This window comes from Tiliqua scincoides, chromosome 1 (assembly GCF_035046505.1).
Source record: "Tiliqua scincoides isolate rTilSci1 chromosome 1, rTilSci1.hap2, whole genome shotgun sequence".
NCBI classification, from domain to species: Eukaryota; Metazoa; Chordata; class Lepidosauria; order Squamata; family Scincidae; genus Tiliqua; species Tiliqua scincoides.
In genome coordinates, this window is record NC_089821.1 from 68,402,507 (window position 1) to 68,418,110 (window position 15,604).

The window sequence follows — 15,604 nt, forward strand, 5'->3', positions numbered from 1 at the left end:
TTATAACAGCTTCGTGCCCTTCAAGAAAGCTATCTCCAGCATTCCAATTCTTCTCAAGGCAGCTTTCACTTCCTTGTTCCTCAGGCTATAGATGAGTGGGTTCAACATGGGGATCACCACTGTGTAAAACAGGGAGGCCCATTTGTCCTGGTCCATGGAGTAGCTAGAGCTAGGCCGCAGGTACATGAAAACCGTCGTTCCGTAGAAGATGGTGACTGCCATCAGATGTGAGGCACAGGTTGAAAAAGCCTTTAGTTTTCCCTCAGTTGAGCGGATGCGCAGGACAGCAGATAGGATGAATGTGTATGATACCAGAATTTCTGTGGATGTGAATATGCCTAGGACTGTGGCAAATGCGAAGAGCACCATTTCATTGAGAGCTGTGTCAGTGCAGGAAAGAGCTAACAAAGGGGGAACATCACAAAAGAAATGGTTGATGACATTGGGGTCACAGAAAGGTAACGAAAAGGTAGAAATTGTTTGCGTCAGGGCATTCACAAAGCCTAGCAGATAGGATACGGACACCATCCAGCTGCACATTTTAGGAGACATAATAACCACATACAAAAGGGGATTACAGATAGCCACGTACCGGTCATACGCCATTGCAGCCAGAAGGATGCACTCTGTACTTGCGCAGAAGACAAAGAAATACATCTGTGCAGCACAGTCCGCATAGGAAATGGTTTTCTTCTCTGCTAAAAAGTTAGCCAGCATTTTAGGGGCAATGGCTGAGGAATATCCAAAATCTAGGAAAGACAGGTGGCTGAGAAAGAAATACATGGGGTTCTGGAGCTGAGGATCCATCCTGATGACCACAATCATTCCTAGATTCCCAGTCAGAGTGACTAAATACATGATCAGTATCACCACAAAGCACAGTAGCTTCATTTCTGGACTGTCCACCAATCCCAAAAGAACAAACTCAGTCACCTTGGTGTGGTTTCTGTTAGCCATTTGCCTGATGGACTTCTTATCTGTCAACAGAATTGGATTTGCGGATGAAATCTGACCTGCAGTTTAGACAAATGATAAGAAGGTGCCTTCAGTTCAGAGCTCGGTGTAACTCTGAGGGCAGAATAAATTGGATGCTGCTTAAGGTGGCATGGAAACACATATGATGAGGACAGGACAGGTTGAACAAGGCATTACAGAAGGAGCAAAGAGAGTCTGACACAGGCTGCCATTTTGGGAGCATCTGTTTAATCATCCTCCCATTTGTAACATTTATTTCTGCATATACAGGTATAACTTAATTATCCATGGATTTTTTTTACCCATTGAAGTCAATTGGTTTTACTTATGAGTGGTTATGCATAGTTTTGTACTGTTAAGAGCCACACAGTTTGAATTTGTACGTGGATGTTTTTGTAGGTGTAGGATCAGAGAGCACTTATTAATTTTGCCTTTCCCTTCTTTCCTAGCTGCTCTAAATTTTGTAGTCAGACCTTTTGTATAATCTGTTAAATATCATGTCCCTGATCAACTATTTCATTGCTCAATCCATTCACCATTAAATACTGGGTTGAATTCAACATTTGTTCCCCTTCTGAACCTAAACCTTTATGCATGTTCCCGAACATGCTGTGACCTGTCAAGCAGCATTCAAACTACAGGAGGGCCAGGGCTTCCCCTTACCTTTTTATTCTGGCCCTTGCTGCTAATGTTTCTGAAGACTACAGGGTCATGATATGAAGGGAAAAACATGGGGGAATCAAAGAGTGGGGCTGTACATTTTCCTAAGTCTTCCCCCAATTATTCTCTCATAATTCAAATTCTGTTTCAAAGTACTAGCAAAAATTATTGCTTGAGAAGGAAACTGAGTACTGGGCCTTGGGATTCCTTTGGTGCATTAAAGCTTGCTAAAAGCTCTCCCTCACCTCAATATCTATAGGGCTGTAGCCATTTCAGGCTAGTTTTCATAAACAACATATAAGTAGCAGTTGCAATAGTCTGGAGAAAATTTTCTGCCATAGATTTACAGTGAGATTAATATAATCAGTGTTCCCCTTTAGCACCCGATACGCACAGTGCTAAACTCATTTCTGAAACAAACACACAGTACTGACTCACCTTCATTCTGTGGCTTTCATGAAATGTGGATAGTTTTAAACTACATGGATAATGATGATATTAGGTAAGTTTGATGGGGACGTCTGGAAAGCCCTTGTCCAAATGAAAAAAGAGCATTTTGACAGTCTGCTTTGGAAGAAGCATTCATGATGATATAGTGGCTCTTGGAGACCTCTTTCATGGAGGATGTCCCTTGTGATCAGATCTCCTGATACCTCCTAGTGTACACGTTACAATGTGATTAAAGAGATCCTCAGGGACTGGTGGCTAATTGCACTGATGCTGCAAAGTCATCTCTGAAACAGAGAACATGCTGGTCACTACTCATGAAATATTATTGATAGCTGCTCTTCTTTCCATGGTATGAGTTCTACAAGGTTCACATCTAATAATTGCAGAGATCTTTCCCAAAATTTGACCAAATTTGAGGCTGTTTCTCTGCGGCTCCAGAGGAAGACTTTGTGTTGTTTGAAGAACCTTTAGAAGCCTTGGAGTGCTATGATATTTCTACTAATTTTAGTAGACCGGTATTCGATACCAGTAAAGGTAGGCATGTCCACGGTTTGCCTAACCTTAAGGAAAATATGTCAAAATTAGGGAGGTTTCCTCTTACATTCCCTGTTTCTTAATTCATGGATTACACCACCTTCTTGCCAAGCTTATCAGGCCTTCCAGCTATGTCTGAATTTGGCATGGAGTTGATGACTTGGATTTGCCCTTGACTCACACACAGAAAGCCCAATCCTATGCAGTGCTGGCACAGCAGGGCCTCACAGCACATGCGGTATCCAGTGATGAAACTGAGCAGCCCAGAGAACCCCATGGGGTTATACCCTGGGGTAAGGGTATATTTGTACCCTTTCCTCATGTTGAGCCCCAGTTTGCCCAATGGGTCTACTCAAAATTGCAACAGTTAAATTGCTGGCTCAAGTCCGAGAAGCCCCATGTAGAACTTCCAGGGCGGGGATGAAGGTTAGGATATGGCGAAAATCTCCTCTGCAGACCCTGATGCCTCCCAGGCTTGATCCATCTGCTGTTCTGCCCTACCCCCACTCAGAAACACTCTTCCCTGCCTCCATTCCACCTTCTTTCCTGCCCTGTGCCACTCGGTGCTGTATTTACCAGTGCCAGAAGCCATGGGTCTGGATTCGGGACCAGCAGGACAATATAGGCCTTCCCTCTGCTGCTCCTTACTCTAAATTCACATATTGCAATGGCTAATGCCTGCACAGCAGTTGCTGTACTAGTATAGGATTGGATCATGAAAGAGAAGGACCTGATGAAATGAAATAGAGGGGAAGAATTAGATAACATCATCCCAGGGTTGATGTAGTTGAATAGTGAAACACACGAGGGTAAGCACCAGTGACCAAAGAACATAGTTGAATCTTGGGATTTGGCTAGAGTACACTGGCTAGCTAGGAGAAGAATTTGGTTGGGGAGAGTTGGTGCCTATGTTATGGAATTATTTCCAGCAGAACCTCCCTCCACAAGTCCTGATATGTAGTACATTTAGGAGAAAATGACCTGGGGCCAAGAACTGATGTGCCCTTGAGTCTTTGGGCGAGTAGGGATATGGCTCACATTGGAACATGGACTCCTGGAGTAGTTGTCTTACGCCCTCACTTCCTCCAGCATTGGGTCTGTAATGGGTCATGGAATCCAAGGAAAATAGAGAGAGCAACACATGTGTTTAATAGCCATGTAATTACTTGATTTTGCTTGTAAATTGCTTTGAGAACATTATTTAAATAGATAAAATGGTATAAAGTACCACTATTATTACCAACAACAGGTGTGTCGGGGGCCTCCCTAAATGCCCTGATCCCCCCCCCCCGACTTACCTGGGGAGCAGGGACCCAATGTCCAGGGTAGGGAGGCTTCCCTTCCCTTGAGGAGGGCAAAGAAGGTTGGCTCACCCCAACTAGGCAGGGGAGACTGACAAAGCAAACAGATAACACTGAAGGAAACAAGCCAGGAACAGGAAAAGCCTTTTCTGCCCCACCTGGAGGAAGGGGAGGGGCCAAAGGGGTGGGCTTGCTCCATAAAACAGGGAGGTCAGGGATGAGAGGTGGTCAGTGTGAAGCAGGGAGCTGTGAGGTGAACAGCGCCTGCTCCTAAGCCAGGTTTGGCAGCTCTGCTAGGGAAGAGGACAAGGGTGCTGGAACCCCCTCCCCCTCCAGCCAATCTGAGGCCTCCCTGGGGCTGGAACAAGACTGCCCCAGGCCCCTCCAGGGGTGGAACCCTACAAGGTACTTGGACAAGGCAGTTATGATCAGTGGTTATTATTTGCCCATTGTACACACAGTGTTTTCTTTTTAAGGACAATTAAGTCCACCTGTCTGAGCAAGTTACAGATTTCTTTCGGAAGGATGTGAAGAGGGAATGGAGGACCGTTTTGGAGGTTGGTAGCGTCAGGTCGGTCAAGCTCCAGGCTAGCCTCCATATGTGGAAGTTATGCTGCATGTAGGGATCAGGATCAGGGACTAGTGTGCACATTGAGTGGGCTGTGGGGGGCCAGAACAGCCTCAAGAGGCTTCCTGGCTCAGGGCTACTAGCTGGGAAGCCCTTGTCCATGGATTGTAAAGTCAACCTCAAAGGCTTCTCAGTTTGGGGGAGGGGTGCAATCTTCTCTGGTCCATAGAAGGGTTGGTGTTAATATGCTGCAGTCATGCTATGCAACTGTCTGCTTACAGCCTGGATGAGAATGCTCACAAAGGGAATACACAGTACCTGGCTGTTAGCCCAATCCTGATCTCACATGGCTGCGGTGGCACCAAAAACGACTGCCTCCGCATCCTGCACACCAATGGCAGCCGCAGGCAGCACCTAGGGAGAAGGGGACTTTCATAGAACACGTAGAATCCGGCAGAGCAGAACTCCACTGGACCTGCCTCCCTCCCTCCCCGTTCCCTCCCCTGGCACACCTCCCACCCGCCCCTTCCCCATCACGCCTCCTCCCCACCCTCTCCTTGCCTCCCCCTCCTGGGATCACTTCCTCCCCGCCTCCCCTCCCTGCCTTCCTCTCCGCAGCTCAACGGTCTGTGTGACCGCCAAGCAGCAGAGGCCGGGTGCCTGCCTGGCACTAGCCCAGTACTAGCCAGTGCTGGGCTAGCACGGGCACTCACCCGGTGGTAAACCTCGCAAATGTGCCTTACAGCATGTTTGCAACAGTGCGTGCTGGTGGTAAGCATCGAGCCCAGGATTGGGCTCTGGGTCTTTCAAGGAAGGGAAACTACACAAAAAGGGAATGGACTGGTAGCATAGTAAGGACCGCTGCAAATTTTATGTACCTATTTCAGTAAAGTTGTGGCCCATTTAAACCCAAACTTGCTTGTCCTTGTGCTTCACTGGGTGGTGTGAAGGGAAACAGCTGATTTATTCTTCCTGGGTTGTCCCACTGGATTTTATTGTGGAAGCAAAAGGACATTGCAGTTTTCCATTACGGAATGAGAACAGAGCACATGCCTCACTATCACAGCAGAAGCCATCAGGATTGCGAATGACTGGTGGGCTGGTCACTGTCACTGATGGGAACGATAGACACTTAGTGTGGGAGACCAGAGTTGGATGGCTGAAATTGGCTGCACATAAATCAGAAAGGAAATCTTTCCACACAAACAGCTCCCAATTAGATGGTGACAAAACCAAAGTTAATTGTTAGTAAACACAACCATTTAGACACAGGAGAGCATCAGGGATGATGTCCCAAGTGGAACTAAATAGTATTTAAGATATTTTCTCCTACTTACACATTTGGAAGCAGGGAAGGAAAAACTCATTGTACTCCAGGTAAGTCTGCTCGTTCTGAAAAATGGTTTTAGCACATGCACAGGTCCCAAAGGCTGAATTTACTTACATTTACTGCCATTATACAGTAAATGTTTAGATTGACATGACTGTGATGATCCATGTAAGATTTTATTTTAAGGGGGCTTTAACACACATTGAGATAATACAGTAGAATAGCTAGATGGGGGCAAAATAGGAAATACTGCAGGCACCACGACACACCATATAAGTGGCCCCTCCCACTTGTAGTCAGACCCATTCCGGGCAGCATGCAGAAGACACTATTTGGTTGCTGTCACTGCCTGGAATGACTCAGAGAACAAGTGGAAAAGACCACTTACATGGCACATTGTGACTCCTGCAGTACTTTCTGACCTCCTCCCCCAGCTACACTGCTGAGATGATATGGTCAGCTTTATTTTTTGAGGTTTACCAAATACATATTGATTCACAGTCCAAAGTGTTCAGGACCTAATTCTGCAAAGACCACCCTGCAATAGACAAATTCAGTCAGATGAGTTCATCATAGTACACAGTCACACATAAAGTTCGATATCACAGCAAAGATGATCAACGGTCCTAAATGCATACAACTTGAATGACCAGAACAAAATCTTCTTCTAATTAAATATAATTAATTATAACTGTAATTATAACTGTAGCCAACTTTCCAGCACTGGCATAGCTGTGCCCATGGGGCATGTGCTGCATCCTGCAGTTGGGGGGCAGTCACGGAGGCCACTTCAAGGTATGGCAATGTTTGTTCCCTTATCTTGAAGTTGCATGACCCTTATGTTGGTGCTGGAAAGTGGGTTAGGATTGTGTCCTAAATTATTTTTCCACAATGACTACTGCCCTCAGCACTTGTCCACAGCTTCACATACCTTTATATTGTGGTTAAGAAAAGATTTTCCAAGTTTCGCCTTTAGATGAACTGATCAGACTTCAATTTAGAAATGCTATTGTGGTCCTTTAGAGAATGCGAAATATATATATATTTCTATATATACATGATATTATATATAATAATATCATGTACAATATAGACTATATTTTTGTATAGGCTAAGGCTGCAATCCTATACACACTTCCCTGGAGGAAGACTCAGTGGAACTCACTTCTGAATATACATACATAGGATTGTGCTGTAAGTCTTCTGGATAACAGATACATTCCTGGGTTACACTGACGAGTGCACTGGTAAAAAAATAACCTTAAGTTCAAGATTATTATCCATTAAAATTCATGCTCAAAAAAGTGCTAAAGAACACAACCCTTTTTTTCCTTCCCTTGGCAGAAAAGGTCAGAAAGAAACTACACAGACAACTAACATTCAGAATCCAACTTTGATCACAAAACATAATGTGCAAAGGAAATCATTCTGTCATAAGTGAATTTGTTCTTCAGGGATTTACAGATAATCACAAATTACAGCTCCCTTTCTTTCTAATGTTCCTCTTAGTTTATGCCATCACCGTAATCGGGAATCTGGGCATGATTGTGTTAGTCTGCACTGAACCCCAGCTTAACAACCCCATGTATTTTTTCTTGGGGAACCTCTCCTTTGTTGATCTCTGCTACTCCTCGGTCATCACTCCCAAAATGTTGGCTGACTTCTTAGCTGAGAGTAAAAGGATTCCATATCATGCCTGTGCTATCCAGCTATATCTCTTTGGCTTCTTAGCAGACGTAGAATGTCTTTTGCTGGCTGTGATGGCCTATGATCGATATGTGGCCATCTGCAACCCACTTCTGTATACAGTGGCTATGTCCAAGAAGGTCTGCAAACAGCTGATGGCTACAGCATATATTGTAGGCATGGTGGATTCAATGATACACACTTGCAGTACCTTCCGACTGCCATTCTGCAGGTCCAATGTCATCAATCACTTCTTCTGTGACATACCTCCCCTCCTAGTGCTTTCCTGCTCTGACACTTACATCAATGAGATTTTAATGTTCACTTTCATGGGTGGCATTGTAGCATGTAGCATTGGTATGATTCTTATTTCCTATGTTTACATTCTGGGCACAATCATGAGAATGCGATCTGCTGAAGGTAGACGCAAAGCCTTTTCCACCTGTGCCTCCCACCTGACGGCCGTCGGGATATTCCATGGAACAATACTCTTCATGTATTTTCGACCCAGCTCTAGCTATTCAATGGACCAAGACAAATGGGCCTCAGTGTTCTATACTGTCATGATCCCCATGCTCAACCCTCTGATCTACAGTTTGAGGAACAAAGATGTGAAGGGTGCCCTGAGAAAGGCATTTGGCAACATAGCTCTTCTGAAAGGACAATGAAAAGATTACTAATGCTTCCTTGACAGCCACAATGCTCACCATTACCAAACTTCCTCTTGTATGTGCAGCTGCTGGAGTGAACTAGGGGTACCCTAGAATGTCCTTGGTTAACACAGAGCAACAATGAGACCCAACAGGCCTGGTCAGAACCCTGACGAAATTGTACATGTCCTAAAACACTCCTTACCATTCTCTACAACACACATGCTTTTCCTGGCATATATGAACATGGAGAGGTCGAAACGGAAATCTATTGGTTATATACCTCACAGGGAATTGTGTAACCATTCATAATTCAGTAGAAATGAAATATTTCTGTAGATTTTTTTTTTTTCAAATTATAAACTATCATGGTAATGTGCTGTAGTGTGGGTTTGTAATTCTTCCGGATAATGTTTATGGGCCTGAACCCTTAAATCTCATTTGCTTCAATGGAACAGTTAAGTGCTGTGACATACCCGGGGGCCATGGCACAACACTGTGATGTAACTTCCAGGTTCCCTTAGGGGAGGGGGGCCTTTGAACACAAAGAAGAGGAGGCTGCCACTGTGGTTTCTCTGCAGAGCTGCACCCCTTCCTCCTCCTCTGAATGTCCAAAAATTGCCCTACTTTTGGTGCCCCTCTCCAAGTGGTGCCCAGGGCATATGACCTACCTTCCATACCCTAGATACAGCACTGGTCAAGCATATACAGTTGCTACCCCGTTGAAATGAAGTGAGTTATTCTCACATATTCCTGCATTGTCGTTAGCTTATTGATTAATGGATTTGATTTGTATCCACCGAGAGGGACCCTATCATCAGGGGTGATAAGTGATCTCAGGTGACAGATTTAGAGCACCATTCAAAGTGTCAAATAGTCACCTGTACTAATACATATTTTATAGAGTGTTTGGATTTCATATTTCAGATCCTCAAACACCTGAAACTGGCCTTATGATCCATTATATCCCAAAGGCTTGGAGAAAATATGTCACTATAGAACCATAAAATCACAGTACCATATAAATATTGGATTGTATCTTAAGGAGTCATTCCACAAATGGAAGATGATGTGTTCATGCTAGGGAAGAAAGAATATTTCATCACTCGTCCTTTCTTCTGTAACCCCCCTGAAAATCTGCTCCTGAGGACTGGGGGACCTTCCATGGCATGTGGTACAAAGGGCTGTAGCAGGAAGGAGGAGATCTGTGAAAATAACATCCCACCTCTACAAATGGAAGATCTATTCACAGAATGACTGTTTCATTCATTCAGCCCATTAAATGCATGCTCATCCCACCCTATTACTGACTACCTAAAGCCAATTAGAATAAAAGGACTAGCCCTATCAAAGATGCCATCTTTTTATGCATTTCTTGTGCTTCTGTGTAATATTATTCTGTACTACTGTACAACTGGAAGCAGTAACGGACCTGACTCCATTGCACCTCAGGGTGTAGGTCCGTGACATGCTGCTCCCCCTTCCATCACAATGCCCCCCCAGGCTACTCCCCGGGATACTTACCGAAACTCACAGAGCCTCGCATGACATTCAACGTTACTTAAAAAGCCCTCTGAGGCTTCTCATGTGGTTTTAAACAATACTTCTGGTTTACTGGCCCTCTTCACCCTGGTAGTTTCTAGTGGCTATCCACTGGTATTCTTTTGCATCTTTTAAGATTCTGAACCCTTTTGGGACAGGGAGCCATTAGTTATTTCATTTTCCCTGTAGTAGTAGTAGTAGTAGTAGTAGTAGTAGTAGTAGTAGTAACTTAAGATTGTGCAAGTAGCCTCAGAATGATTTTCGTGTTCTGTTGAACATCATGCGGGGCTTTGCCTGCTCATGGAATGACTCAGGCAGGCAGGCAGGGCAGCACAGTGGGTGAAGGCTATGGGGGCATGGCAAGCGCTTTTGCCCCACCTGCCCCTGCCTCAGGTCTGCCACTGACTGGGAGTTACTAATTTACAGCCCAATTCTAACTCCCCATGCAGCACTGCAACAATGCCAATGCAATGCCTGCTGAACCCTGTGAGGGAATTTCTGCCTCCGAAATGTTCCTTGGGGTAAGGGAACATTTGTTCCCTTGCCCCAGGGTAAGCCCATGCCAGGCCACCAGGTCTACTCAGACCAGTTCCAGCTCTATAGCTGCTGCAAGTCCGCATGGACCTATGAAGATGAATTAAGGCTAGGAGAGAAGGGGGTTGGTGGACACTGCTGCCACTGAACCCTCCCCTTCCCAGTCCTTCCCACTCCCTGTACTCACTGGTGTTGGTGGGTGTCTGTTGGCTGCTGGCAAGCAGAGCTGACTGCTCACCACTTGTGGTGACAGGCAGGCCATTTGCTCCAGCATGTTACCTTTTGTGATAGCTGGAAAGTGACCAAGGATACTGGTCCATCAGAAATGGTTGCCTCTTTAGCCAGACATACCCTTCTATTCACAAGTGCAACTGGCTATTCTAAGATTGACATCAGTTAGGCTTGGTAGCCTCCATACAGGTGTCTTTTTCCTGGAACTTTGGGAAGCCCAAGTAGTGCTTCCTATGAGCTGAGAAATGTATAGCTTTGTTTTGATGATGTCATCAAGTTTCCTGAGTAGAGTGGAACCCATCTGGTCACTCCATCCCACCCCTTTGACTTAGATCACTGGCTCCCAACCTGTGGTCTGCGAGACCCTGAGAAGTTGTCCATAAGGTCTCAGGAAAAAAAAATTGCCTTCAATCACTACCAGTGTCTTGCCAAGCAAGCGCTCCCCTGCAGACCACCAAAGAGGGTGAAGAACAGACCACTTTAGTGTCAGCTGCAGCTGTGGGTGCTCTGTTCTCCATCCTCTCTGGTAGTCCACAGGGGAGTACTCACTTGGAAGCACTCCCCCATGGACCACCAGAGAGGATGAAGAAAGGACCACCTCAGCTGCAGTCAAAAACAAAAGCTGCAGCTCACAAATCTTCTCTGTAAAGAATACATCTAAAAAATATCTGAAAAATCTTCTCTAAATTTAATTATATTTTTGTGTGTACTGGGGGGGCTGCATGTGGTCCTTGACAATTCCAATTTTTGCCTTGGTGGTCCACAGGCTCCTAAAGGTTGGGAATCACTGGCCTAGATAGACACACTTGGCTGCCCAATCACTAAGCGCATTCCAATCTCAATACTAGGAATTTCCCCAGTCCACAAACACATGTGGGGTTGGATTATGGAGTTTCAAACAAAAAGCAAATATGGCTTGCTAAGGATGTCCCGGGAGCTTTTGAGGCTGCTGGCCCAGGGGTTTTGGGGGAGCGTCCAAAAATACTGAAAAATAGATGGGGGGGGGAACAGGGGATTCATCACACTTGGTTATTTGCAATAGGCTATCACAAGTTCACATAATGTGCAGTTTTCAGTACCATGTGTTGAAAAGCAATGTGTGTTGTGTGCATGAGTCTCATTGAGAGGACATAGCATGCCTGAATGTGTGGGGGAATGCATGTGAATGTTCAGAAAAATGGACTATGTTAGGAGAAGGGTCACAACTCAGTGGTGGAAAACTGCTTTGCATGCTGGTAGTCCCAGTTTCAGTCTCTGGCATCTTCACACTGGGCCTGGAAACACCTGCTTCAAACTGTGGAGGACCACTGTCAGTCAGGGTAGACAATCCCGACTCCCCCTTCTGTCACAATGCCCCCCAATGGTCTCAGTATAAGGTAGTTTCATATGTTCATTTCCTACTCATTGATCTGAGTGGGTTGCAAGTGAGACCCAAACCGAATGTGCAGTTATTATATGGGAAAAAAATACCCCCATGAGTCACATCTGTGGGTTTCAACTCATATGGGATTTACAACCATGTTTGCCACAATCCAAGGCTTTCTTCACAACACAAGCTGTGCCAGTCCCCCCTCCCATGCTGCCAATCTTCCCTCAGCAGACTTCCTGGGACTGCAGAAATCCCAGCAGCACTTGCCTGCAAAAAATGGGCCAGAGTTTCCCTCTGAAGGCGTGGCCTTCTCAGGGCAGAATACTTCCTGGTTCAGTCATACATTGTACTGTGATTCTCCACCTCAGTTGTCATATGGGGCCTTTTCCCCCATGCTTCCCCCCTACAATTTCTGCAGTTCGGCTCTTCAAAGAAGGAAGTGGGGTTCCCCTGAGGGGAAGTTCTTTTGGGGGAAAAATGGCTTCCCCCATCATCAACAGGTGTCCATTTTGGGGGGACTGAATGGGAGATTTTCCAAAGTAACCTTTCCATTCAGAGTCAGGGAAGGAAGCTCTTGAGTTTCCCCTGCGTGCACAATCAATCACCCCAGTGCAATTCATTCGAGGCCAATGGAGGCAGGTCAAGCATACCTCTGCCTCACCTTCTGATCTAAAACTTTTGGGGGAAGCAACAAGAGTAAGGATGAGGGACTTCTCAGCAGGGAACATGATCCAAGGAAGGAATGTGCAGTACAAACACTGCACATGCCACACAAACATAAGAACACCTATTGAAAGAGGATAGGAGGAAGTCTTAAACAGAAACTGTGACTCCCATCCCTCCCTCCTTCCTTGCCTTGTCATAGGCAGCTGCCTTATACTGAGTCAGACCATTGATACATCCAGCCTAGTATTGTCACAGTGAGTGGCAGCATCTCTCCAGGGCTTCAGACATTCTTCTCCATCTTACTTGGAGATGCTGGGGTGATGGAACCAAGGGCCTTCTGCATAGAAAGCATCTGTTTGCCCACAAAACTACAGCTCTTCCAACACAGGATCTTCCACTGAGGTAGCACTCCTTCCCTTGAATACTAAAACCACAGTACAAAAACAGATGAATGTACAATAGCAAATGCTGAAAACAGTGGAAGGCAAAAAAGTGAGGCTAAGAGAGCATTTGCAATTTAATAAGTAAATGTTTTGAGCTATGAACCACACAAATCACAAACCCAGTTCTGTAACTTAAACAAGAAACATTTATTAACGAAAACAGATCAGAAGCATTATGCAAAATGAAATATATATGATCCCAGCATTGATTAAAAAACAGTACCAGAATTCTTTTAGAGGGAAGAAGGAAGCCAGAGTACAAAGGTTGTAAAGCTGATTAAAAGTTCAGAAAGTTCAAAGTGTTCCATTGATGTTACTCCATTTATATTTCTAGAAGCCCATCTTTCTCTGCCCTCTCTCCAAGTCTATCAAATCACAGAGCCCCATGTACCTGCCAATTGTAGGATTCTTCCCAAGCAATTGTGTGCCACAGTCTTCTGGAATTTAGTCTAAAAAAGAGCAGTTCTGTTTTTTGAGCTGTAAAACACCAAAAGTGTATTTCCTTCACTTTGAAAATTCCACAAATAGTTAAGAAGTGCAGTTTTCTTAGGGAACAAACAGGATGCCCTGTGCAGGAAGGGGAACAATACGTATATAACATTCTGGTTAACAGGTCATCTAAAGTTATTCTACATCCACCAAAGGCCTAGACTCATAGGGCACAATCCTAACCCACTTTCTGCACTTTCCTGCACTGACATAAGGGCAATGAAGCTTCGTGATAAGGGAACAAGCATTCCATTACTTTGAGGAGGTCTCCATGAGTGCCACCCAACTGCAGGATGCACCACATGTCCCATTGGCGTTCCTATGCCAGTGCTGGAAAGTTGGTTAGGATTTGGATCATACTTGCATTTACCCAACTGGGATCACTGATGGGTATATATCCATTTCTGTGGATGCTAGCTAGATGATTTTGTGATTATCTTAGACAACTATGAGCCAAGCTAGGCCAAACATATCTAATTCACCCCCAATGTTCCCTTTTCCCTGCACCTTCAGGAGCAGGTGATATGAAGTGGAGAAATAGCAAATATACGGGGGGGTCTTAGTATTTTTCATGCCACCCATTCTGTCGTTCAAATCATCCCCCAAGCAACTGCCTCCTTAATGAATATGAACATATTCATTCTAGACATATGTTTGCAAGGCTACGCACACCACTGGCGTTCCTGGGGGGAGGGGCAAAATGCTAAGTTTTCCAGTCACCTGAATGCTGGTGTAAAGCAGCCCCTCCCCCTTGCCTTCAGAGCTATTTGCGACCTTCAAAGCCATTTGTGTCTCTTCCACTTTGCTTTCTTTACACTGGTATTCAGGCACTCGAAAAAAATGTGCCCCCCCCCAGGAACAACAGTGACACATGCATCTGAAAGATAGTCATGGAGAGCAGCTGGCAGGCAGAAAAAAAAATATATAACCAGTGCTTCTCTTCCAGTTCTTTACTTCACAACACTCCTCTCCCAAAACTGCTTTGAAAGGGGTGGGAAAAGACATCAGGAGTGAACTACCTCAGTTTCTATATAATGTCTTTTTGGTCTTATGTCTTAAAATGTTTCTCTCCTAGAATGCATCTGATAGTGATGTTTCCATTTATATCTACAAATGATGCTTACAGAGTCTGAATTAATGATCTACAATTTTGCTGCCCCCCATGGCTTTTTCTTGAAGTACAAACATCTGCAAGCAGAACATAGCACAGTAGTATAGCACTGCGTTCACAAGTGTAAACCTCAGAAGGGTCACAAACTGTAGTGCTGGTGGAGTGGAGAATTGTGACAAATTGTGGAGAACTATGAAGACAGATAAGTGAATGCTGATGATTAAACCAAAGTGCACCTTTAAAATCTACCTGATGATTTTAAGACCCATCTGAAAACTGAATGTTTGCAAAGGAAGGACTTCCTTGGGTATTCGGTAGCATTGGTTTTGCCAGGCAGCTTTCTTGATCCCTAAGGGATCTCTTCCCCCAACACACACGCATGTCCTACCAAGCCTCTGAGAGTTCAGGAGTGCCTTTTCTTGCTCCCACCTCTGTTATGGCTGTTGCCTCTGTGGATCACCAAGAAAGTGGGATGCAGCCTACAGACTATATGCAGATGACAGTACGTATGCATTGGGGTGAGAGGAAGATCACGACTGTTGCCATCATTCTTTGGAGGGTGCCATCTCAACTTGCAGTTATAAAAAACATATCTGTGAAAAAGAGCCCTTAGGACTGCAGCCCTCCAAAGACTTCCCATTCTTATCAAAATCCATTGTGTGTTCTCTGTTGGTACACAAAATGGTCCCTGAAATGGTTGAAATGGTTAAAGAAAGTGTTGTTTCTGAATTGTAATCTGTTAGTAAGAGTTAACTCACAACAGGAAGACTTGGTCTTTGCTGACTAAAAGAACCAGTGGTGACAAAGGTTTAAGGCAGTAGTTCTCAAACTGTGTGCCATGGCTCCCCAGGGAGCCACAGAAAACAGCCAGAGGAGCTGTGGAATCCTTGTGAAAAACCTGCCGCCCTCTAAAATGTATAGGATTGGGGAGCCATGGCCAATGGCCCAACAGGTCAAAGGAACCACTAATCAAAAAAGTGTGGCGACCACTGGTTTAAGCAATTCATTGGGCAAAGGGATCATCTGTCTCTTTAGACTTTCATACCTCATCTCCACAAAGCCAAT

At 44.9% G+C, this 15,604-nt stretch overlaps 1 protein-coding gene across 1 annotated transcript; it reads right to left on the reverse strand.

The window, feature by feature from the left end:
- On the reverse strand, window positions 1-7,729 carry LOC136644757 (olfactory receptor 5AR1-like). Its single transcript, XM_066620877.1, has 2 exons — window positions 7,716-7,729; window positions 1-946 (listed from the first exon to the last, which is right to left on the reverse strand). The coding sequence occupies exons 1-2, from the start codon at window positions 7,727-7,729 to the stop codon at window positions 1-3; spliced, it is 960 nt and encodes a 319-aa protein (XP_066476974.1).
- Between the last annotated feature and the right edge of the window lie 7,875 nt (window positions 7,730-15,604).